Consider the following 27,239-nt stretch of genomic DNA (forward strand, 5'->3'; position numbering starts at 1 on the left):
AAACGCAGTAAACGACCACACAAACGAACACATATTTGGCATACAACGCCGCACTGTACACATCTTAAATGTGACAAATCTATCAACAAATTTCCGAGATACAAGCGCTTCAAATTAGGTTCAAAAAATTTATCGCCGAAAGTTTGGAATTGGCCTGCTAGTTCCCGTAGAATCAACAGATTCAATAAGCGAACACGGTGTGCAACAGATGGAAGAAAATTGTACGATGTACAGAAGGGAACGATACTTTTTCTAGCATGACGTAAATAGTTTTTATACCAAGCGAAGTACATCTGCTACTATGTGAAATTCTTAGTGCAGACCAACGATTGAAACCGTCGACCGTACACGAAAAATCAATAGGATGACATCATTTGCCCTGCTGTGATTGGTTAGTGAAAATATAGGTCGATTCTAACCAGTTTTTCAAATAATATGCCATTGAAATGCTGAAACGACATGTTCAAATTAAATGTTACCGAATCGATTGGTAGTTAGTTTATATAAATCCATCCACAGATCACTGAGTTATGAGCGTTCTTAATTATAACAAAAAATCTAACTTGGCTAGTTTTCTAATTTTCAATTAACACTCAGCCACGTATAGCGAAGAGTAAGGCATTTTTAATGCCAAAATACATCTCACTATGTACTCTGTATTCATGATTATCCCAATTGTCTTATCTATTCGCACAAAAGCTACAAAAACTTCTTCCACATCTCTACGATCATCACCAGTAATATCAATGGCGTCCGCAAAACCAAGAAGCATTTGAGATTTATTTATTATGGTTCTGTTTCTCTGAAATTCTGATGTACGTATCTCTCCTTTGACCGCTATAATAAACAACAAAATAGAGATTGCATCGGTGAGCTTTATTTCATCTAACATCACGAACACATCGGATGTTATATCAACTATTCTAACCAGTGGTGCACTTAAAAAATGGGCGCCTGAAGAAAAATAAGATTTGCCTCCCTATTGTTGGTTTAGTGAGCAAAGAAAAAAGCCTCAAATTCATTCTGGGAGGGATCGCTTAAGCAAGCAGCAAAAAACAAAACAGGTCCCAAGGATTGGATTAACTCCCCTTGAAAACGTTGCACCCGGGGCAGCTGTGCTCTTTTCCGCCTCTAGATACACCATAGTTTTTAGCGCTTGATTTTTATCCATCGAACATTGCAGTCTAATCAGCTTCTTTGGAAAGCCATATTCTAGCAAGATCATTCTAATAAGTTTCGTTGAACTGAATCATACGCTACTTTGAAATCTACGAGAAGATGATGAGTCCGCAAGTTCTAGTTAGTATTTGTAGTTAATTGTCCTTCTGAATAACCGCGATAAAAAGTGCGGGTGGGTAATATAAGAAGCATAACTGGATGACGTGAATACTATTAAAACTAACGTGCCTTTTCAACACTTCCGAATTGTAGAATTTTTGCTAACTTTCACTACTTCATTTGCAGATTTCTAACGGTGTAAGGCAGTGTAGGGGACAAGACCAATTAAAATGACGATAGAAATCAAATGTTCAAATTCAAACATAAATTCATTTAAATAAGAATAATCCACCACAAATCGTAGTAGCCATATAGGATTTCTAGATTTAAGTTCGGAATCGAAATGATAATAACTTACTTGTCGAACCGTCTGAAAAATGCGAAAATTTTATAGCGATTTGAAAAAATATATACAAACAAAAAGCCGCAATCTTGGATGTAAAGAATTCTAAAACTATAAATAATTGATATCCACTCGTCAACGTGAACAAACAGTATCTAAAATTCCATCAACAGCGTGAACAAACAGTATCTAAAATTCCATCAACAATCATGAGAAATGGTAAAACATAATTCACCTATAACCAAGGATTATATACTGATTTATCTGCAAGGTGGCATTAGAAATCCAATATAATCTGTTAATGCACTGATGAATAGAAGGCAAAACGCAAAACAAATAATGAATATATTCTTACGGATTCGTGCGAAGAACATCGCAAAGATTTTCTAGTATAACTGAAAAAACATCAAAAAGGATTTCGTATACAAACATTGAAAAATTTAATATGTTTTAGAGAATTTTATTTAAGATTTGAGTTGACATACAATTTATCCAAGTAAACCTCCCAGTAGACCACCCACTAGACCAACAACAGAATTGAGTAATGAACCAACGATTCCGGTCACCGAGGAAGCCAGATTATTTACAACAGCCGTTGCCACACTCAATTGGTTCAACAGATCCTGTGGAGCATTGGCCCCAGCTGCAAGTACTTGATTCGTGATGTTGCTCAGATTCGAAACGGCTCCCAATAGCTGGGTAGTTCCACTGTTCAGAGTGTTGGTAGCAGTTGAGGAAGCAGTGTTCAAACCGCTGGTAGCCACTTTGTTCAAAACTGATTGGGCATTCTGAAGGGCACCTTGGGCTCCAGACAGTACGGATGACAATAATGAGTTGACGGTACCACCAGCAGCCGAAGTCAAATTTGATAAAGTGGATGTGATTTGACCGATTATACCATTCAGTTGCGCATTGATGGCTGATATCTGCGATGTCACAGTTCCCAACACGTTGCCTACAGTTGAGGTGACAGTTCCTAGTAAATTCTGTACAATGTCAAGTTGCGGAGCTGCATGTGCAACCTAAGAACATAATAAAATTGTACTGGAAATGTTGAATTGAGAACAATTTTCATCATACTTACAGCAAGCAAGCATAAACCAAATCCAACAATCAAAAATGATTTCATTTTTAGTTACAAGTTTTTCAAGTTTTAGTTACTGAACAACTTTCAATTAACGATTGGAACTGATGACTGGATGTTACTGCGCTGATATTTATATTGGAAATCTTTCTGATTTCATCAATAGTTTCATTACTGTTATTAATTTGTCGATCTGTTTCATATTGACACAATTGTTGAAACGAACATCCGAAAATTATATGTGCTACGGTACTACTGACTTGTACTGAAAGTACATTTACATGAAATCACTATAAACCCATTTTTCCATTCTCCAAGGGCAATGAGGAGCCCTGTTTTTATTTGGATTAGCAAAGTCTGTTTACGCTTATGAACGGTATATTCCATAAACCGGATTTATGGAGCTTTAGTAATGAAAATTGCCACATTGAAAAGTGTATGCCTTTTTAAAAAAAAAATGTTTCTATGTAGAAAGAGCTGTAATCATGACATTGCCCAAGTAACACATGAAATTTCAAGATATTATACAATTGTTTTCACATCATCATGTTAAAAGGCAGTAACTATAACAATTGTGCAACTTGGTGTCGGTCTATTCACAAAGAGTTTCGATTCTCTATACGCTCATATAACTTTAAACGTGACTTGACTTTTGTTATTATTATAGAATGTTTCACAATTTATATTATGATACAAGTTCATAAGATCGTTCGTAAAACATATACATGTGAACGTAACTCGTGTAGTTTCTATCTATAACATATCACTGCTTGTCGAACATACAAGATTTGTCATAATATAAGACGACTTACTCAGTTGTTATTCGAAACAGAATAGTAAAATAACCTAACTTGATAAGTTTTACGATCAGTATAAATATACAGTACAGCAACTTCACATTATTTTTACCTTAAGTGAGATGTATGATAGCCTGAAGATTGCATTCGAAAAACAAGAGCTGGTCGCTTAAATTTCTGTTTCGATTATCTACAAATTTTCCGGTAATGTAGTGTAATATTGTAGTTATGATTCGAGACATTTCATAGAACCAAGAAACCAAAAATTCGGCTACAAGGGAATTATTTGGCTTAAGTAGCTTACAAAGTTCTGGAAACCCAATTTTTAAAGTGGCTTCGAGACGCAACTGAGCGAATCCTGGAACACATTGTTAACACACAAAAGTTCGCACAGAGATTGTCTAAAGTTTTTCGTGTGCTTGAAGAATTGAGGGAATTTCGGTCTTTTTTCATTGCTGAACTGTAAATTTTCAATCGATTTGAATGTTGCTAGGTTTATTTTGTAAATACAGGGTGATTTTTTAAGAGCTTGAGAACTTTTTTAAACAATAAAACGCATAAAATTTGCAAAATCTCATCGGTTCTTTATTTTAAACGTTAGATTGGTACATGACATTTACTTTTTGAAGATAATTTCATTTAAATGTTGACCGCGGCTGCGTCTTAGGTGGTCCATTCGGAAAATCCGCTTTTTTATCGACAAATTTTGTTCAGCGATGAGGCTCATTTCTGGTTGAATGGCTACGTAAATAAGCAAAATTGCCGCATTTGGAGTGAAGAGCAACCAGAAGCCGTTCAAGAACTGCCCATGCATCCCGAAAAATGCACTGTTTGGTGTGGTTTGTACGCTGGTGGAATCATTGGACCGTATTTTTTCAAAGATGCTGTTGGACGCAACGTTACAGTGAATGGCGATCGCTATCGTTCGATGCTAACAAACTTTTTGTTGCCAAAAATGGAAGAACTGAACTTGGTTGACATGTGGTTTCAACAAGATGGCGCTACATGCCACACAGCTCGCGATTCTATGGCCATTTTGAGGGAAAACTTCGGAGAACAATTCATCTCAAGAAATGGACCGGTAAGTTGGCCACCAAGATCATGCGATTTGACGCCTTTAGACTATTTTTTGTGGGGCTACGTCAAGTCTAAAGTCTACAGAAATAAGCCAGTAACTATTCCAGCTTTGGAAGACAACATTTCCGAAGAAATTCGGGCTATTCCGGCCGAAATGCTCGAAAAAGTTGCCCAAAATTGGACTTTCCGAATGGACCACCTAAGACGCAGCCGCGGTCAACATTTAAATGAAATTATCTTCAAAAAGTAAATGTCATGTACCAATCTAACGTTTAAAATAAAGAACCGATGAGATTTTGCAAATTTTATGCGTTTTATTGTTTAAAAAAGTTCTCAAGCTCTTAAAAAATCACCCTATATGTTTCATGTACTTATGTTACTTAGTCACATTTCTCATGTATTTACTTAGTCACATTTCTCACATTTATCTATACTAAAAGAATTCCATTGTAACTTAAATTCTAAAAGTCGAAATATTCTAGAATACTGCATACACGCATTAATTCGAACATGACTTACAAATACGAGTTCGATCAGCTTTAGGAGTTACAAACACACTCAATCACTATTTCAATAGATGAGCATAGTGGAAACTATAAACAATACCGATACCACAAAGGAAGAGAATAGGTAGAATGTTAAGAGAGCTTATTTTATTCTGTATTTAACAAATGAAGCAAAAACTCTTGTGATTCTAAAGGAAAATAGTTTAGATATATTTGAAAGGATTCTATAATACTAATTGGAATTGAAAGGATTCTGTAATACAAATATAATACTAAATAATGAATTTTCTTCGGTTCGGTTTTCTAGGTATTGTTTTAAACAATACAATTTATGATGTATCATTTGATTGATTTGATCTTTTTACGAACTTGTTAAATACCCAAAAACAATTCGCACATAAGATAGTACTCATATTCTATGAATTTTTTATCTTTTTCTTTTTTCCCGCTATTCTAATATATTTTATCCCGGCGCACATATTTATCACGATTTTTCAAATCGAATGTTTTTCATATGAATACGTCGCATATAACTTTCTACTTGAGAAAGAAGTGTTAAACACATGCAGCACATGTTTTACATACAGTCAATTGGAAAACAAGTTAAAACCAATAGAAAAATGTACCTTAGTTTAGTGTAGAAGCAATGAAACTAGTATTCAAGTGAATTTACACATGAGCTTCAAATTGAAATTGCTAGGAATATGTTTATATGAAAAAGAACATCAAAATGAAGTCTTTATCTTTGGTGATCGCATGGTTTCAACAATATTAAATACTCTTCTTTCATAAGAAGTAGGTGTTTTAGGGGTTCAAACCTCCTCCGAAACTCAATAAATTATTATATTATAAAAACTCTTCTCTTTTAATATTAGTCAATTATACAATAAGTAATGCTCGGACTTTATGACAATCTGCTTACTTACGCAGGCGCATACCTTATGATCAAAAAAGAACCGGAATTTTCATTTAAAAATTCCCGCGCTTGTCTAATCGGTAAACTTTTATTCTCTCAACATTGGCAACACTTTTATACACATTCTGTCAAATTTTGACGCATATCGTACGATTAGTTTTTGTTTGGCGTCTATACAAAGAAGTTGAAAAATTTTCGTGTGGCGATTTTTATAATGGATGAAAACTTTGAACAACGTGCTGTACCGATTAGAGAGATTGCTGTGTTGTTGGGCATCTCTTATGGATCAGCCGAACACATTTTAACTGATGTTTTGGGTTCGAAACGCGTCGCTTCTCGGCTGGTGCCAAAAAAGCTGAATTTCATTCAAAAACAGCGTCGTTTTGATGTGGCCAAAGAGATGATTTCCAACGCAGATAATGACCAATATCATCAATCAAGCACCGTACTCTCCAGATATGGCCCCGTGTGACTTTTTCCTCTTCCCCAGACTCAAATTGCCATTGCGGGGAATGCGTTTTGAGACCATAGATACCATAAAAGAGAATTCGCTGCGTGAACTAAAGGCCACACCTTCGGCGGCCTATAAAACTTGTATTAAAAATTGGATCAAGCGTTGGCATGCATGCATTGCCGCAGGAGGAGAGTACTTTGAAGGCGATAATAAAGAAATTTATTTAATTGAAATTTTGCCGTTTTTTAATAAAATTCCGGTTCTTTTTTGATCATAAGGTATTACAAGTCGACGGGCTGACGGTATCCTTCCAAATTCAAATTTGATTTTTGAGGTTAAATTTGTGAACGAAAAAATATTTATGATCTGGTAGGGAACTTGTAGCTGTGGTTCAAATATAAAAGCTCTCGTTATTGACACAACGACGAGCTAGGAACAAAGCCAAAAGCGAATTTTGCTGTTGGTCAAGTCACATAACGGTCCACTGACATTTTGGTCAGATCTTACTAGTTTTTTTTTTTCATAAATACATTTATTTCTTAAGGCAGTTTACATAAGTTTTTCTTCGCCGTAGCATCACTTTTACATAATATTCTTATCCTAATTTAATTCTAACATAGTCACAACGTTTTGCATTTATTAAAACATATTCTCTTATTACTTAAATATCATCTTAGGTAACTCGTCATTAATTATGAAATCTACTCGGAAATATTATTTGAACCAAACGATTAACTTCTATAAATTATAAAATAAGCTGTTATTTTCAGACATTTCGTTAATAATTTCATAAACTGTTTCGAGTTTGTTTGTATCATTACATTATTTTTATTCTAATTTAGCTATTGGTTGAACTCATGGACGCAGCTGGGATCAGAACTAAGTCTTGAAAGGGGCCTTTATTAAATTGAAACTCCAGTTTTCTTTATGAAATGATAAATAAGTTTCATGTATGAAAGGTCACGACAAGCAAGAATGTCTCGAACTGGGATATTGGATAGTCTACCTTGGGTACGCAAAGAATTTATTAGTTGAGATCTGACATCACGATACTCCACGCATGTCCAAACGACATGATCAATATCTCGATAACCTTCGCCACAAGCACAATGATTAGTCTCGGAGAGCCCAATTCGAAGGAGATGTGCATCTAACGTGTAGTGATTGGACATGAGTCTGGACATCACACGAATGAAATCTCTACTCACATCCAGTCCCTTGAACCATGCCTTTGTCGATATTTTCGGAATAATTGAGTGCATCCATCGACCCAGATCATCTTTATCCCAAGAAGCTTGCCAGCTGGCAAGTGTTCTTTGGCGAGACGAGCTATAGAATTCGTTGAAAGCAATTGGTCTCTCATAAATTTCACCCTCAATAGCACCACGTTTGGCTAAAATATCGGCTCTTTCATTGCCAGGAATGGAGCAATGAGCCGGGACCCAGACTATAGTGATTAGATAATTATTGTTCAATATGTCGTTCAGGCACTGTTTTATTTTGCCCAGGAAAAACGGTTCAGTCTTGCCAGTCATGTTTGAGCGAATGGCTTCAATTGCACTCAGACTATCTGTGAAGAGGAAATAATGGTTTGGAATTAATGTGACGATTACACTCAAACTATAATGAACTGCTGCTAGCTCTGCTATATAAACAGATGCAGGTTCTTGAAGCCTAAATGAGGCCGAAACATTATTGTTGAACATACCAAACCCTGTCGCTTCTTCAATTCGCGATCCGTCCGTGTAAAACATTTTCTCAGAGTCAATATGCCTGAACTTACTTGAAAATATTTTTGGGATTTCCGTCGAACGTAGATGATCCGGGATTCCACGCACTTCGCGCTGCATGGATGTATCGAAAAATAAAGTTGAGTCAAGGACATTTAGGAGGCTGACACGGATAGGAATATATCTTGAAGGGTTGATTTCCTGTGACATATGGTTAAAATATACTGTCATGAATTTTGTTTGAGATCGAAGCTCGACTAGTCGTTCGAAATTATTAATTACCATGGGATTCAGCACCTCACATCTTATTAGCAGGCGTGATGAAAGCTCCCAAAATCGATCTTTTAATGGAAGAACTCCCGCCAGAACTTCAAGACTCATTGTATGTGTCGAATGCATGCACCCTAAAGCAATTCGCAAACAACGATACTGAATTCGCTCCAGTTTGATAATATGAGAGTTTGCAGCGGAACGAAAGCAAACGCATCCATATTCCATCACTGAAAGTATCGTTGTCTGATACAATTTTATTAGATCTTCCGGATGAGCACCCCACCAAGATCCTGTTATTGTTCGAAGAAAATTTACTCTTTGTTGGCATTTTGTTATCAGAAACCTAATGTGTCCTCCCCACGTGCATTTGGAATCGAACCACACCCCGAGGTATTTAAAAGTTAAAACCTGTTGGATCATTCTTCCCATCATATGGAGCTGAAGCTGCGCGGGATCATGCTTTCTTGAAAAGACGACTAACTCTGTTTTCTCCGCAGAGAATTCGATACCAAGATGAACAGCCCAATCGGACAAGTTATCTAAGGTATCTTGCAATAGTTTATGCAGATCAATAGCTTTGGGTCCAGTAACTGAAACCACGCCATCATCTGCCAATTGTCTTAGTGTACATGGGGTTACTAGACAGCTGTCAATGTCATTCACGTAAAAATTATAGAGGAGCGGACTGAGGCATGAGCCTTGCGGGAGACCCATGTAACTATTTCTGAGTGTTGCCAAATCGCCATGTGAAAAATGCATGCGTTTCTCTGACAAAAGGTTGTGCAAATAATTATTTATAACCGCTGGGAGTCCATTTTGGTGAAGCTTGTCTGAAAGAACATCAATGGAAACTGAATCAAATGCTCCTTTAATGTCTAAAAATACAGATGCCATTTGTTGCTTTTGAGCGAAGGCAATTTGGATGTCAGACGAAAGTAATGCAAGGCAATCATTCATCCCTTTATTTCTACGGAAGCCAAACTGAGTATCTGACAACAAACCGTTCGTCTCGACCCAAGTGTCGAGACGTCGTAGAATAATTTTTTCGAACAATTTTCTGATGCAGGACAACATCGCAATGGGTCTATATGAGTTGTGATTGGAAGCTGGTTTCCCCGGTTTTTGAATGGCGATAACTTTCACTTGTCTCCAGTCAGGTGGAACAATATTTTGCTCAAGTTGAATTTAATTCTGTCCAACCCTGGAGCGTTATTGTTACAAGACAAGAGTGCTATAGAAAATTCCATCATTGAAAATGGGTTATTAATAAAACCATTGTTTGGAGGAGATTCCCGTATAATGCTCTGCGTAGGAACAGAATCTGGGCAAACTTTCCTAGCAAAGTCAAATATCCATCGGTTCGAGTATTCATCACTCTCATTGCCCACGTTACGATTCCTCATTCGTCTGGCCGTGTTCCAAAGAGTGCTCATTGAGGTATCTCTTGACAAACCTTCGACAAAATGTCTCCAATAGCTACATTTTTTGGCTCGAAGTATGCTCTTGTACTTGGTTTCTAAAATCATAAGTTTTTCAAAATTCTGAGGAGTTCCTCCTCCCCGTTTTAGAAACGTCTTGCAAGCATTTTGTTTTGCGAGTTTAGCCTCTGAGCACTCTTTGTCCCACCAGGGGTTGGGAGGCCTTCTGTTAGTCGTTGGCCCAGGAAATCGTTTAGTTTGGGATTGTTCTGCTGCCTCCAGAATCGAACAAATGAGGAAGTCATATTCTTCAAGTGGAGGGAGCTCTTCCATTGAATTCAAAATACTAGAGATCCTACTTTGGTATTTAATCCAGTCGATATTTTTTGTCAAATCATATGGAATACTAGCTGAAGTAGCAATGCAATTGCTACTGCTAATTGAGATGATGATTGGTAAATGATCGCTACCGTGTAAATCAGGCAGTATTTTCCAGGTGCAATCTAGTCGAATTGATGTTGAGCAAAGAGATAGATCTAATGCACTTGGGCGTGCCGGAGGTCTTGGGATCCGTGTCATGCTACCCATATTTAATACCGTCATGCTAAAATTGTCACAAATGTTTTGTATTAAAGATGATCTGCTATCATTGTAAACGGAACCCCACATAATACCGTGCGAATTTAAATCCCCCAGAATCAATCGTGGTGCAGGAAGGGCTTCAACCATTTCATTAAGCTGTTGCTGTCCAACTTGTGCTTTTGGAGGAATATAAACCGAAGCTATGCAAATATCTTTGCCTTTAATGTTTATTTGGCAAGCAACAACTTCTATACTAGAAGTTGAAGGGATGTTTAATCTATAAAAGGAATAGCATTTCTTAATTACCGAAAGCACTCCACCATACGGAGAGTCTCTATCGAGACGTATAATGTTAAAATCATTAAAATTTAAAGCTATGTTTGAAGTAAGCCATGTTTCGCATAAAGCAAATACATCACATTTTTGACTATGCAATAATATTTTAAATGAATCAAGTTTTGGCATGATGCTTCGACAATTCCACTGCAGGACAGTGATTGTATCATTTGCGACGGGTGATAAATTATCCATCAAAAGATACAAAACCTGAGACAATTGTCCATTGAGCAGATAACTGCTTCAAAAAGGTTCTAGCTATTGGAAGGAATGCCATTATGAGGGTCTTTAAGGGTTCAGATATATTGAATGCTGAGAAAATCCATTCAACAATTTCCGAAAACTTCAGTAATCCTGTTGGTGGCTGTGAAATGGAGCCCACTGGATTATTATCTTTTTCTGTACTAGATCCTGGATTGGTTTGTGAATTTGACAAACCAGGAGGCACAGTCTTTGGTTTTGACTTTTTTTGTTTAACACGGGGATCTTTTTTTGAAGATGAAATTTTAGGTGTCTTTTTTGGTAATTTGGAGGAAGACTTCTTTCTCTTAACTGACCCTTGGGTAGTGATAAACGAATTACCTTCACTATTTTCGTCAGAGTCAGAGTCCTCTGGTTCTTCTAGATTTGAAAACCCGTTTTCGGTTTCCAAAGGGGGGACATCAATGACCGTTTTAAGCATTTCTGCATATGTGCGCTTAGACCGTGCTTTTAAAGAAAGCTTAATTTTGTCTTTGTGCACTTTAAATGCAGTGCATACTGAAATATCATCATGAGGACTATTCCCACAATAAATACATTTTTCAATTTCCTTGTTGCAATCATTATCTTTATGAGGCCCTTCACACTTAATACATTTTGGTTTATTACTACAGTAAGTAGCTGTGTGGCCGAATTTTTTGCAGTTCGTACAATTCATTACATTTGGAACAAAAAGCCGAACAGGGAGGCGAATTTTATCGACATAGACATGGGACGGCAACGCAGACCCGGCAAATGTCACTCGAAACGAGTCTGATGGGCGATAAACTTTTTTTTCCTCTTCATGAACTACTGAGTACAGTTGTTTGCACTCCAGTATTTTCACACCCTCAAGCATAGAGTTCTTGAAACGACCAACACCATGCTTGAGTAAATCATCTACCGAAAGACTCGCTTCGGTGACAACACCGTCAATTTCGACATCTTTGGAGGGTATGTAAACTTTATACTCTTTATTGAAATGTTCCGAAGAGACAATATCATTCGCGTGTTTCAAATTATTTACCACAACACGAATTTTATCGTTATTTACTTTTATGATCTCTTTGATTGAAGAGTATCGTGATGTCAAACCTTTATTAATTTGTACAATGTTTAATGGCTTTGATATACGTCTAAAAAAGACTATCCAATGCCCAGAAGAGCTCTCCTGATATTTTTTCGTTCGTGGGGGTATCGGATTCATGCTAGGATTTACGTCCATGGATTCATCCATTACATTAAAATTTTTAACCAAACTTTAAAATAAAATTTGAAACCAACACTACACAGTACTCAATCAAAAGGAAAAGAAAAAACTTCTACCTTGAAATTGTTGTCTATCTCCGTTGCACTGCCGTGTAGATCTTCGTTGCTCTAGATGTTCTTGTTGGCTGCTGATTGTTGGATGTGATGCTACTGCTACCTGACATCCAGCACCACTCGAATTCCGATTTACTTTCGTCTTCGCCAGCTGTAACCAGCGCAGGTCACCGGTGTATACCTGCGTGTTGTATGGCAGTGGAAAGACCGAGTTGTCTTGTCTCCTTCTTCCTAGTGCTCCGCACCGATATGCTTCTGCACCGAAGTGCCTTCGCACCGGTGTGCCTTTGCACTCTCCTGCTTCTATGTGCCTTTGCACTCTTCCTCTTCGATGTGCCTTTGCACTCTCCTGCTCAGCACTTGTGGCTGTATATTGTGGCCTGGGTAGAGCTTGGGAAACGCCTTTATTCCTTCACCAGCTTGGCCCAGCACTAGGGCTCTCTTATGCAGCACGACTATACGTTTTAACGGCTGCTGCCAACAGGTCTCTACCTGTAGTTCAACCGTTGTTGTATTTAACGCGTGTAAACCAACCAGCGTTATTAAACTGTACGCTTCTATACACAACCTTCTCGGTTGAACGGCTATTACTGATTGAGATCTTACTAGTTGGCGACAATGACAAAGAAGATTAATTTGGTCCGAGAACCCTTAATCTGTTCATTCTCCTCTGTTTAGGTCCAAAGAAAATTAGCTGAGTGTCGGCGAGACCGTTATGCGTCGATTGAGGGAAAAACTCGAGTATTTCTTAGATACTCAGGCAAACAATTCAAATCTGTTAATTCATTTTCATTACTAAGGAAGTCATGCTCGAAAGCTTAATACTCTCAGAGAAATCAATGTAAGATACATCAAAGCAAAGCAAAGTCCTGGCATTACATTCCTTTAGGGGAATTTGGCCTTTCTGTTTAATTGCATGGTTAGTACTACGATTCTACTGACACTAATCATTCTTCCAGGTCGGGACTCAAACATACGAAAACTTGCTACCTCGCTACAAGACAGGTAGCATATTGGATACCGGTGGGATAGATTTATTATGTTGTATTTTTATAATTGTCTCAAAAAAATAGAAAGTTTGTCTCTGTACATGGCATTTGCTCCTAAATTCTCAAAATAATTCACTCTCTTTCGTGAAAATGTTATTATGTGTTATTAACTTGATTATAGTTACAAACTTGCATAGAGCGAATTAACCTATTCCGCGAACTTACTTCCTTTCTCTTTATCCTTCCCTCTGAACGATGGAGATGAGAGCGGCCTATAATTTAGTAGTGAAAACTTCCTCGTTAAAATGTGCTCATCATGCCAAATAACTAAGGGAACGTGCCACTTCAGCCAATTAGTTCTGATTCTTCCAAAATGAATCCATATCTTAATCAGAATTCTCTCCTGTTTTAAATTCTCATGATTAACATGATTCACTGTATTTTTCTGTTTAAAATTAATTTAATTGCTTTTTCCTGCGTTCTATCGGATAAACTGGGAATGAAAAAGGGTTTCTAATAATACAAACAATGTAATTTTTTAAGATGTTCCGGAGAATTTTATTTGAGGTTTTCGTACACTGTTGACTTACAATTTATCCAAGCAGACCACCCAGTAGACCACCAACTAGACCAACAACAGAATTAAGTAATGAACCAACGATTCCGGTCACCGAGGAAGCCAGATTATTTACAACAGTCGTTGCCGCACTCAACTGGTTCAACAGATCCTGTGGAGCATTGGCCCCAGCTGCAAGTACTTGATTCGTAATGTTGCTCAGATTAGATACGGCTCCCAATAGTTGGGAAGTTCCACTGTTCAGAGTGTTGGTAGCTGCTGAGGAAGCAGTGTTCAAACCGCTGATAGCCACTTTGTTCAAAACTGATTGGGCATTCTGAAGGGCACCTTGGGCTCCGGATAGTACCGATGACAATAACGAGTTGACGGTACCACCAGCAGCCGAAGTCAAATTTGATAAAGTAGATGTGATTTGACCGATTATACCATTCAGTTGCGCGTTGATGGCTGATATCTGCGATGTTACAGCTCCCAACACGTTTCCTACGGTTGAGGTGACAGTTCCTAGTAAATTCTGTACAATGTCAAGTTGCGGAGCTGCATGTGCAACCTGAGAACATAATAAAGTTGTACTGAAAATGTTGAAGTGATAACAATTTGTTTCACACTTACAGCAAGCAAGCATAAGCCAAATCCAATAATCAAATATGATTTCATTTTTACAGGTTTTAGTTACTGAGCAACTCTCGATTAAAACTGATAGTTAGATAAAACTGTACTGATATTTATATGATGATTCTCAATCAATTCCATGTTGACACAATTGCTGGAGCTGATATCCGAAAATAAAATCCACTGAGTTTGCTTTACTCAAACATTTGTTCATTGCGTAGAATGTTTGGCGTTTTGAAATAACTGTTACACTCGATTTTACATTTACCAAGGTTAAGCAGTGCTGTTGATGTTGTGATGAGGGAGGTCTGTTTTCGTTAATAAACTCTTTTTTCATGCGGTTTATTGGCATGATGTTTTTATAAACAGATGTGAGCGGTTATTATTGATAGTATACTGGTGGGAACTGCCTCAATGGAAACGTACACATCATGTAACAATTTTTTTCTGTTCTGTTCTATTCTATTGTCTGGAAGTTTGATATGAAATATATAATTATTTCAAAATGAATCCTTATTTTAATCAGAATTCTCTCTTATTTCAAACTTTGATAATTGAATTATTCTGTTTAAATAAATGTATTTTCTGTTCCCTACACATTGATGCATCGTGAAATGCTCTGACCACCTCTGAGAGATATCGAAATCTGATGAAATTGGACAGAGAAAGAGATTTAAAGGTGGGACTAGTTTCGAATGGCGATGGAAGTGAAAAGTCAAACCAATTTTGTTTAATGGATCCGATTTACTTATGCAATGTTTGTAATTTTTTCTAAGAAATCTCGATAAACATTAGAAAAGGTCCTAAGTGCAAATGAAAATTTCTCTTTGTTCACTTTCTCTTTCAAATATTACGGCATACTCAAACAAATTCTTCAGTGCAGATCGAAAGTTGATGGTTTTAGTCATTGTTCTATGTAAAGTGTTAGAGAGAGAAAGTAAACAAAGAAAAAGTGTCATTTGCATTTGGGACTTTTTATACGGATCGTTTTCAAATATTTAAAACTGGTCTACGATGCCGTTCTATTTTTTGTATATTTGAAACACGAGTGAAACACTGATGGGGCTGCCAGTTTTTCTTGTTATAAAATCCAGATTTTAATTTTGTAACTGGCATAAATTATGCATCTAGAACTAGAACACTGCTGAATATGCCCTTAGGCTATATCCAATAGTGCATAATTTATGTCAGTTTTAAAATTTAAATCTAGAAATTATAACAATATAAACTGGCAGCCCCAGCAGCGTTTTATCTGCGTTTCAAATATAGAAAAAATAGAACGGCAGCGTATACCAGTTTCAAATTAGACAGTAGAACTGTTCGAATAAATAAAACTAAAACGGCTTGCTGGAGATACGTTTGTTTCAGTTTCAGTTATATTTTAGACCACCCATATGAATCTTGCAGCTGCTCTTAGAGCAAATTCAGCAGCTGCACGATCCATAGCAAGCCGCCTTTTTAGTTATTTATTCGAACAGTTCTACTGTCAAATAAACTGGTATACGCTGCCATTATATAACGCTGCTGTGACAGCTAGTTTATTTTGTTTTAATTTCTAGACTTAAATTTTAAAACTGACATAAATCCTGCATCTAGAACTAGAACGCTCCTGAACATGCCTTTAGGAAACTCATATAATATTGGGTTTGTTTAGTATAAATTATTATAACTACTAACTGTAAGCTACTGGTTGGTCAAATTGATGCTCCTGATATTTTTGCGTAAACCCAAATATGCTTTCACGGAAGCTATAATCGTGGAGCTTCCTGCGAGTGAATTTTCAACATTCCGAGTATGGTCAAAACGAACCGTTAAGGGTGATCTGCAATGTGTTTGATAGCGTGTATGATCATTTTGACTTCTCCATCTCTAGAGATACATTTAAAAGTGGGCTTGAGAGACTGACTTAGTTTATAAGTATTTTAAAGTGTGAATGAATTGTTTTCATATATGTGAATTTGTAAAGGTTTTAAAAGGTGTGAAAGTTTCACGTGCGCTTGGAACTTATTTTCAACCTGGATTTTCCTCACCTTCCTACCATTTTTATGCCAACAAAGATAATTTGATGGCATTTTCATAAAAATTTTGCCCACAACACTCATCAAAACGTTTCTCAGGAATCGGACTTCAAATTAAGGCAAAAATTTATGTCTAAGATGAAAGATGAGGTGATTTTTAAAAACAATGAAATTATTCGTGAATACAAATACGGTTTTAACTAGTTCCGATGAATGGAATTTGATTATCAGTACACACCCATAAAATAGAAATACTTGGTCTATAGGAGAGATAGAAAAGGTATATAATTCCTTAGGTATTTGAGATGAATGGTGGAGCTGAGTTAAATAGGGTTACCCCAATTGTTTATTTTATTTAGAATATCTGTTGTGTGTTGACCAATTAAACAGGCGCAATTTTAACGAAAACCTCGAATTGAATGTTTATATATCTCGAAAACGATTACTTCTAGAAAGGTCACTCAGAACAAACGTATTGCGCTTGAGCTGTAAATTCATATTCGGATACTAAATTAACTTGACTTTTTATTAAAAAAAAATTGATGTTTTGCAATTACCTTTAAAATATTTTAGGTGAACTTCTTCACTTTTTAAAATACACTAATCGAATTTATATAAAACATAGGTTTTCGTAACTAGTTTTAAACAAACCCTTTTCATCCACCTAGTGGTGTGATGATGCCTTTCTCGTGTGACTTGTATTCTCAGCAATATTACTGTGGTATTCTTGCAAAACTCTTCTCATTAAATAGAAAAAGGGAGGTTTGTTCGGGATGGTATAGTCTAAAAATCAAGATAGTTTCGAGCCTAAATTGGAAGACTATCTTTTCAGGTTTTTCGCCGCATCGGTCTAAATAACGGTTTGGAAATTTAAACACACTTCTCTCTGTAGTTCCGGAATACCTCCGATTTTGACCTTTCGTTTGTAAAATTCGGTTTTTATCACTATTTCCGGTTCGTAATGTCAGCAACTTACCTGACTTATACATTGGAACAGATTTGAGTCAATTTAGAAGAATTGTTGCCTATTTCACATTGTCGCTCTATACGACAAAACCGGGATCCAAATTCAGGATCTTTGTAAAGTACCGTAAGACCTTTCATTTGAATTTTTTTTAGTGAATTGATTCAGCAAAGTGAGTGAGATCCGTTTTAGAGGTTTCATAATATCACTATATCTATACATTGGAATAGTTTGGAGTGCAATTTAGAAGAATTTTTCCCCTTGTTTACATCGTCACTCTATACGATGACTTGACATTTTAAACAATTATAAAATTGTAATTCCGGAATCGTTGATCAGATCCAAACAAAATCCAGAAATTTTGTAAAGAACCGTAAGATCTTTCATTTGAATTTAAGTAAAAAAAATCACCTCAGCAATCTCGGAGAAAAGTGAGAGTGTCCCGTTTTTAAAGTCTTTGATCACTATTTTCGGTACTTCTAGAACCGGATTCCGGGGACCGTTATATCCGATGTGATCTTGTGTGGTTGTCAATTTGTCAGACCTGTGAAATAGATGAATTTATTATTTTTGAGAAATCATCTCATCGTAACACATTCTTGTTTAAAAGTAACCTATTGAATATACAGTGTTTTTCACTCGTCACCCTGTAATTCCAGTAATTATTTCTGTCTTCGAGAGTGACAGTTGCTAGAGTGGCTTTTATTTGATCCTAAGTTGATGAAAATCGATTCAGATATCTAGGAGAAAAGTGAGTGCATATTTTTGTCCCATACACACAGTTTGTCGTGCTGAAACGAAAGGTATATGATACTCGAGCCTCTGGGTCTCAGTTAAAAAAATCGGGTTTCACGGTGCCTTTCTTCATGACAAAGGCGAAAAAGGCAAAAATTGAAGGTGCGGTTTTTTAAATTTTAATTTTTCGAATGATTGTCTAATTTTTGTAAAAACCTTAATTTTTCTTCGGTGTATTACTTTTTAGAGTGCTTAATTGTTTTTATACAACTTCCTTTTACACCCTGTCTTTGTTCTAGTAAAAAATTTCGAGCTACAACGATTTGAAGAAAGTGTATCTGCCCTTTAGAGAATCGAAGGCGAAGTATCATCACTTTGCTATCTATTTCAGGAATTGTTGAAAACAACAAAAAATATCGTAGTGCCGGCTGAATTCATTTATTTTTATTATATCCAAGTTATCCATTCCGTGTTTCCAAACCATCGTTGTTCGCTAAAATCATGTATCAAGAGCACGTTTTTTCAGCAAATACTAGGTAAATTTATTATTGACTTAATCACTGCGCCAAACAAATAGGGCTTTTTTACCAACAGTCATTAGTATAGTCGCTGTGTTATTTTGATGACTTTCAATCACCAAATTGTGATAAAATCGAATACAGTATGTTAGCCTCGACTCTAAGAAGAGATGTCGCAGAGAAAATAGTTGGAAAATTTTGCAATACTGCTGTTATAGTGACGCGAAAACTCAAAGCGATCGCAACTATTTTCATCTTATCCTTAAAATCAATCTATTAAAAAGAGACAGCATATCTCACTCTAACTAACGGGTTTCGTATATGAGATGTATACTTTTTTATTCGTGAACTTTTTTTTATTCATTAAAATTTTTTGTCGTGAATACGACTTACTTTACTATGGGGCGCCTTTTCAAAATTAGCCATATGGAAGAATGGGCAGAACTTAATCGCGAATATCTCGACTTGTATTAATGGTAGCAACATAATTCTTTCACCATTTCATCAAAAATATGATCAGGAATTCAGGATAATATTTTGAACAGTGTGCGATAACCACAAACAACTCAAAAATTAAGTTTTCTTAAAATTTGAAAACAACGCGGAAAACTTTTTACTTTCGCTTGGGTTTTTCGCGCAAGGACGACGATTTTGAGATAGTCAGGCACATATCTTCAACTGAATGCGTATAAAAGGGGAACCGTGGTCGAAAATCGATCATTTCTTTTCGTGCGTTCGATGGAAGCAGACGTCGTGGGAGTGGAATCATCAACCAGCAGCGACAGAGAATGCACCTTCTGCGTGGTTAATAAAAACCTCAAACGCTCAGGTCGCATCTCTCATTCGCTTGCTGGCCATCGAGGCGCGAGGACCAGCCAGCAGCAGCAGCGGGAGTTCAACTTTCCACCAGCAGCGAGAAGCACCCTCAAGCATAGAGTTCTTGAAACGACCAACACCATGCTTGAGTAAATCATCTACCGAAAGACTCGCTTCGGTGACAACACCGTCAATTTCGACATCTTTGGAGGGTATGTAAACTTTATACTCTTTATTGAAATGTTCCGAAGAGACAATATCATTCGCGTGTTTCAAATTATTTACCACAACACGAATTTTATCGTTATTTACTTTTATGATCTCTTTGATTGAAGAGTATCGTGATGTCAAACCTTTATTAATTTGTACAATGTTTAATGGCTTTGATATACGTCTAAAAAAGACTATCCAATGCCCAGAAGAGCTCTCCTGATATTTTTTCGTTCGTGGGGGTATCGGATTCATGCTAGGATTTACGTCCATGGATTCATCCATTACATTAAAATTTTTAACCAAACTTTAAAATAAAATTTGAAACCAACACTACACAGTACTCAATCAAAAGGAAAAGAAAAAACTTCTACCTTGAAATTGTTGTCTATCTCCGTTGCACTGCCGTGTAGATCTTCGTTGCTCTAGATGTTCTTGTTGGCTGCTGATTGTTGGATGTGATGCTACTGCTACCTGACATCCAGCACCACTCGAATTCCGATTTACTTTCGTCTTCGCCAGCTGTAACCAGCGCAGGTCACCGGTGTATACCTGCGTGTTGTATGGCAGTGGAAAGACCGAGTTGTCTTGTCTCCTTCTTCCTAGTGCTCCGCACCGATATGCTTCTGCACCGAAGTGCCTTCGCACCGGTGTGCCTTTGCACTCTCCTGCTTCTATGTGCCTTTGCACTCTTCCTCTTCGATGTGCCTTTGCACTCTCCTGCTCAGCACTTGTGGCTGTATATTGTGGCCTGGGTAGAGCTTGGGAAACGCCTTTATTCCTTCACCAGCTTGGCCCAGCACTAGGGCTCTCTTATGCAGCACGACTATACGTTTTAACGGCTGCTGCCAACAGGTCTCTACCTGTAGTTCAACCGTTGTTGTATTTAACGCGTGTAAACCAACCAGCGTTATTAAACTGTACGCTTCTATACACAACCTTCTCGGTTGAACGGCTATTACTGATTGAGATCTTACTAGTTGGCGACAATGACAAAGAAGATTAATTTGGTCCGAGAACCCTTAATCTGTTCATTCTCCTCTGTTTAGGTCCAAAGAAAATTAGCTGAGTGTCGGCGAGACCGTTATGCGTCGATTGAGGGAAAAACTCGAGTATTTCTTAGATACTCAGGCAAACAATTCAAATCTGTTAATTCATTTTCATTACTAAGGAAGTCATGCTCGAAAGCTTAATACTCTCAGAGAAATCAATGTAAGATACATCAAAGCAAAGCAAAGTCCTGGCATTACATTCCTTTAGGGGAATTTGGCCTTTCTGTTTAATTGCATGGTTAGTACTACGATTCTACTGACACTAATCATTCTTCCAGGTCGGGACTCAAACATACGAAAACTTGCTACCTCGCTACAAGACAGGTAGCATATTGGATACCGGTGGGATAGATTTATTATGTTGTATTTTTATAATTGTCTCAAAAAAATAGAAAGTTTGTCTCTGTACATGGCATTTGCTCCTAAATTCTCAAAATAATTCACTCTCTTTCGTGAAAATGTTATTATGTGTTATTAACTTGATTATAGTTACAAACTTGCATAGAGCGAATTAACCTATTCCGCGAACTTACTTCCTTTCTCTTTATCCTTCCCTCTGAACGATGGAGATGAGAGCGGCCTATAATTTAGTAGTGAAAACTTCCTCGTTAAAATGTGCTCATCATGCCAAATAACTAAGGGAACGTGCCACTTCAGCCAATTAGTTCTGATTCTTCCAAAATGAATCCATATCTTAATCAGAATTCTCTCCTGTTTTAAATTCTCATGATTAACATGATTCACTGTATTTTTCTGTTTAAAATTAATTTAATTGCTTTTTCCTGCGTTCTATCGGATAAACTGGGAATGAAAAAGGGTTTCTAATAATACAAACAATGTAATTTTTTAAGATGTTCCGGAGAATTTTATTTGAGGTTTTCGTACACTGTTGACTTACAATTTATCCAAGCAGACCACCCAGTAGACCACCAACTAGACCAACAACAGAATTAAGTAATGAACCAACGATTCCGGTCACCGAGGAAGCCAGATTATTTACAACAGTCGTTGCCGCACTCAACTGGTTCAACAGATCCTGTGGAGCATTGGCCCCAGCTGCAAGTACTTGATTCGTAATGTTGCTCAGATTAGATACGGCTCCCAATAGTTGGGAAGTTCCACTGTTCAGAGTGTTGGTAGCTGCTGAGGAAGCAGTGTTCAAACCGCTGATAGCCACTTTGTTCAAAACTGATTGGGCATTCTGAAGGGCACCTTGGGCTCCGGATAGTACCGATGACAATAACGAGTTGACGGTACCACCAGCAGCCGAAGTCAAATTTGATAAAGTAGATGTGATTTGACCGATTATACCATTCAGTTGCGCGTTGATGGCTGATATCTGCGATGTTACAGCTCCCAACACGTTTCCTACGGTTGAGGTGACAGTTCCTAGTAAATTCTGTACAATGTCAAGTTGCGGAGCTGCATGTGCAACCTGAGAACATAATAAAGTTGTACTGAAAATGTTGAAGTGATAACAATTTGTTTCACACTTACAGCAAGCAAGCATAAGCCAAATCCAATAATCAAATATGATTTCATTTTTACAGGTTTTAGTTACTGAGCAACTCTCGATTAAAACTGATAGTTAGATAAAACTGTACTGATATTTATATGATGATTCTCAATCAATTCCATGTTGACACAATTGCTGGAGCTGATATCCGAAAATAAAATCCACTGAGTTTGCTTTACTCAAACATTTGTTCATTGCGTAGAATGTTTGGCGTTTTGAAATAACTGTTACACTCGATTTTACATTTACCAAGGTTAAGCAGTGCTGTTGATGTTGTGATGAGGGAGGTCTGTTTTCGTTAATAAACTCTTTTTTCATGCGGTTTATTGGCATGATGTTTTTATAAACAGATGTGAGCGGTTATTATTGATAGTATACTGGTGGGAACTGCCTCAATGGAAACGTACACATCATGTAACAATTTTTTTCTGTTCTGTTCTATTCTATTGTCTGGAAGTTTGATATGAAATATATAATTATTTCAAAATGAATCCTTATTTTAATCAGAATTCTCTCTTATTTCAAACTTTGATAATTGAATTATTCTGTTTAAATAAATGTATTTTCTGTTCCCTACACATTGATGCATCGTGAAATGCTCTGACCACCTCTGAGAGATATCGAAATCTGATGAAATTGGACAGAGAAAGAGATTTAAAGGTGGGACTAGTTTCGAATGGCGATGGAAGTGAAAAGTCAAACCAATTTTGTTTAATGGATCCGATTTACTTATGCAATGTTTGTAATTTTTTCTAAGAAATCTCGATAAACATTAGAAAAGGTCCTAAGTGCAAATGAAAATTTCTCTTTGTTCACTTTCTCTTTCAAATATTACGGCATACTCAAACAAATTCTTCAGTGCAGATCGAAAGTTGATGGTTTTAGTCATTGTTCTATGTAAAGTGTTAGAGAGAGAAAGTAAACAAAGAAAAAGTGTCATTTGCATTTGGGACTTTTTATACGGATCGTTTTCAAATATTTAAAACTGGTCTACGATGCCGTTCTATTTTTTGTATATTTGAAACACGAGTGAAACACTGATGGGGCTGCCAGTTTTTCTTGTTATAAAATCCAGATTTTAATTTTGTAACTGGCATAAATTATGCATCTAGAACTAGAACACTGCTGAATATGCCCTTAGGCTATATCCAATAGTGCATAATTTATGTCAGTTTTAAAATTTAAATCTAGAAATTATAACAATATAAACTGGCAGCCCCAGCAGCGTTTTATCTGCGTTTCAAATATAGAAAAAATAGAACGGCAGCGTATACCAGTTTCAAATTAGACAGTAGAACTGTTCGAATAAATAAAACTAAAACGGCTTGCTGGAGATACGTTTGTTTCAGTTTCAGTTATATTTTAGACCACCCATATGAATCTTGCAGCTGCTCTTAGAGCAAATTCAGCAGCTGCACGATCCATAGCAAGCCGCCTTTTTAGTTATTTATTCGAACAGTTCTACTGTCAAATAAACTGGTATACGCTGCCATTATATAACGCTGCTGTGACAGCTAGTTTATTTTGTTTTAATTTCTAGACTTAAATTTTAAAACTGACATAAATCCTGCATCTAGAACTAGAACGCTCCTGAACATGCCTTTAGGAAACTCATATAATATTGGGTTTGTTTAGTATAAATTATTATAACTACTAACTGTAAGCTACTGGTTGGTCAAATTGATGCTCCTGATATTTTTGCGTAAACCCAAATATGCTTTCACGGAAGCTATAATCGTGGAGCTTCCTGCGAGTGAATTTTCAACATTCCGAGTATGGTCAAAACGAACCGTTAAGGGTGATCTGCAATGTGTTTGATAGCGTGTATGATCATTTTGACTTCTCCATCTCTAGAGATACATTTAAAAGTGGGCTTGAGAGACTGACTTAGTTTATAAGTATTTTAAAGTGTGAATGAATTGTTTTCATATATGTGAATTTGTAAAGGTTTTAAAAGGTGTGAAAGTTTCACGTGCGCTTGGAACTTATTTTCAACCTGGATTTTCCTCACCTTCCTACCATTTTTATGCCAACAAAGATAATTTGATGGCATTTTCATAAAAATTTTGCCCACAACACTCATCAAAACGTTTCTCAGGAATCGGACTTCAAATTAAGGCAAAAATTTATGTCTAAGATGAAAGATGAGGTGATTTTTAAAAACAATGAAATTATTCGTGAATACAAATACGGTTTTAACTAGTTCCGATGAATGGAATTTGATTATCAGTACACACCCATAAAATAGAAATACTTGGTCTATAGGAGAGATAGAAAAGGTATATAATTCCTTAGGTATTTGAGATGAATGGTGGAGCTGAGTTAAATAGGGTTACCCCAATTGTTTATTTTATTTAGAATATCTGTTGTGTGTTGACCAATTAAACAGGCGCAATTTTAACGAAAACCTCGAATTGAATGTTTATATATCTCGAAAACGATTACTTCTAGAAAGGTCACTCAGAACAAACGTATTGCGCTTGAGCTGTAAATTCATATTCGGATACTAAATTAACTTGACTTTTTATTAAAAAAAAATTGATGTTTTGCAATTACCTTTAAAATATTTTAGGTGAACTTCTTCACTTTTTAAAATACACTAATCGAATTTATATAAAACATAGGTTTTCGTAACTAGTTTTAAACAAACCCTTTTCATCCACCTAGTGGTGTGATGATGCCTTTCTCGTGTGACTTGTATTCTCAGCAATATTACTGTGGTATTCTTGCAAAACTCTTCTCATTAAATAGAAAAAGGGAGGTTTGTTCGGGATGGTATAGTCTAAAAATCAAGATAGTTTCGAGCCTAAATTGGAAGACTATCTTTTCAGGTTTTTCGCCGCATCGGTCTAAATAACGGTTTGGAAATTTAAACACACTTCTCTCTGTAGTTCCGGAATGCCTTCTATTTTGATTTTTCGTTTGTGAAATTCGGTTTTTATCACTATTTCCTGTTCGTAATGTCAGCAACTTACCTGACTTATACATTGGAACAGATTTGAGTCAATTTAGAAGAATTGTTGCCTATTTCACATTGTCGCTCTATACGACAAAACCGGGATCCAAATTCAGGATCTTTGTAAAGTACCGTAAGACCTTTCATTTGAATTTTTTTAGTGAATTGATTCAGCAAAGTGAGTGAGATCCGTTTTAGAGGTTTCATAATATCACTATATGTATACATTGGAATAGTTTGGAGTGCAATTTAGAAGAATTTTTCCCCTTGTTTACATCGTCACTCTATACGATGACTTGACATTTCAAACAATTATAAAATTGTAATTCCGGAATCGTTGATCAGATCCAAACAAAATCCAGAAATTTTGTAAAGAACCGTAAGATCTTTCATTTGAATTTAAGTAAAAAAAATCACCTCAGCAATCTCGGAGAAAAGTGAGAGTGTCCCGTTTTTAAAGTCTTTGATCACTATTTTCGGTACTTCTAGAACCGGATTCCGGGGACCGTTATATCCGATGTGATCTTGTGTGGTTGTCAATTTGTCAGACCTGTGAAATAGATGAATTTATTATTTTTGAGAAATCATCTCATCGTAACACATTCTTGTTTAAAAGTAACCTATTAAATATACAGTGTTTTTCATTCGTTACCCTGTAATTCCAGTAATTATTTCTGTCTTCTAGAGTGACAGTTGCTAGAGTGGCTTTTATTTGATCCTAAGTTGATGAAAATCGATTCAGATATCAGATAAAAATCCGGTTTCACGGTGCCTTTCTTCATGACAAAGGCGAAAAAGGCAAAAATTGAAGGTGCGGTTTTTTAAATTTTAATTTTTCGAAAGATTGTCTAATTTTTGTAAAAACCTTAATTTTTCTTCGGTGTATTACTTTTTAGAGTGCTCAATTGTTTTTATACAACTTCCTTTTACACCCTGTCTTTGTTATAGTAAAAAATTTCGAGCTACAACGATTTGAAGAAAGTGTATTTGCCCTTTAGAGAATCGAAGACGAAGTATCATCACTTTGCTATCTATTTCAGGAATTGTTGAAAACAACAAAAAATATCGTAGTGCCGGCTGAATTCATTTATTTTTATTATATCCAAGTTATCCATTCCGTGTTTCCAAACCATCGTTGTTCGCTAAAATCATGTATCAAGAGCACGTTTACAGCAAATACTAGGTAAATATATTATTAACTTAATCACTGCGCCAAACAAATAGGGCTTTTTTAACAACAGTCATTAGTATAGCCGCCGTGTTATTTTGATGACTTTCAATCACCAAATTGTGATAAAATCGAACACAGTATGTTAGCCTCGACTCTAAGAAAAGATGTCGCAGAGAAAATAGTTGGAAAATTTTGAAATACTGCTGCTATAGCGACGCGAAAACTCAAAGCGAACGCAACTATTTTCATCTTATCCTTAAAATCAATCTATTAAAAAGAGACAGCATATCTCACTCTAACTAACGGGTTTCGTATATGAGATGTATACTTTTTTATTCGTGAACTTTTTTTTATTCATTAAAATTTTTTTAAAGGCACACTGCTTAAGTTCTAAGATGCATTTTTTAATTTGAATTAACGACTAACATAAAACTAGAATAGTATCATAAGGAAATGTCGTATTCCGGTCGCAATGGTCGATTCTGGAAGATTCAGTCTGCAGCTGGCGATTGGTAGTGGCCGGTAGATTTAATATAACACGAGAGTCCACAAGACAACGTTGATACATATCTATGGGTCCACGGAAAATGGAGGTACCATAATTCTTTCACATGCTGCTAAATTTTATTAATTTAACGGATTCTTCGAATTATAAACAAATATGTAGCAAAATGAAATGTATATGTTTCATTGGGGCAATTTCCATTACTCCAAAACTGCTTATTTACGGAATAAACCGCCGAAAAAT

General features: G+C 36.4%; 2 protein-coding genes across 3 annotated transcripts in view; one reads left to right on the top strand and one right to left on the bottom strand.

Moving 5' to 3' along the window:
- Window positions 1–27,239, top strand: part of LOC131428140 (uncharacterized) — a 251,352-nt gene that overhangs the window by 125,817 nt on the left and 98,296 nt on the right. The gene's annotated exons all lie outside the window — the stretch shown is intronic.
- On the bottom strand, window positions 21,364–22,898 carry LOC131428153 (uncharacterized). The gene has a single exon (XM_058591859.1). It carries the CDS (start codon window positions 22,356–22,358, stop codon window positions 21,750–21,752), a length of 609 nt encoding a protein of 202 aa, XP_058447842.1. The 5' UTR covers window positions 22,359–22,898; the 3' UTR covers window positions 21,364–21,749.

Source organism: Malaya genurostris, chromosome 2 (assembly GCF_030247185.1).
Source record: "Malaya genurostris strain Urasoe2022 chromosome 2, Malgen_1.1, whole genome shotgun sequence".
Lineage (NCBI taxonomy): Eukaryota > Metazoa > Arthropoda > Insecta > Diptera > Culicidae > Malaya > Malaya genurostris.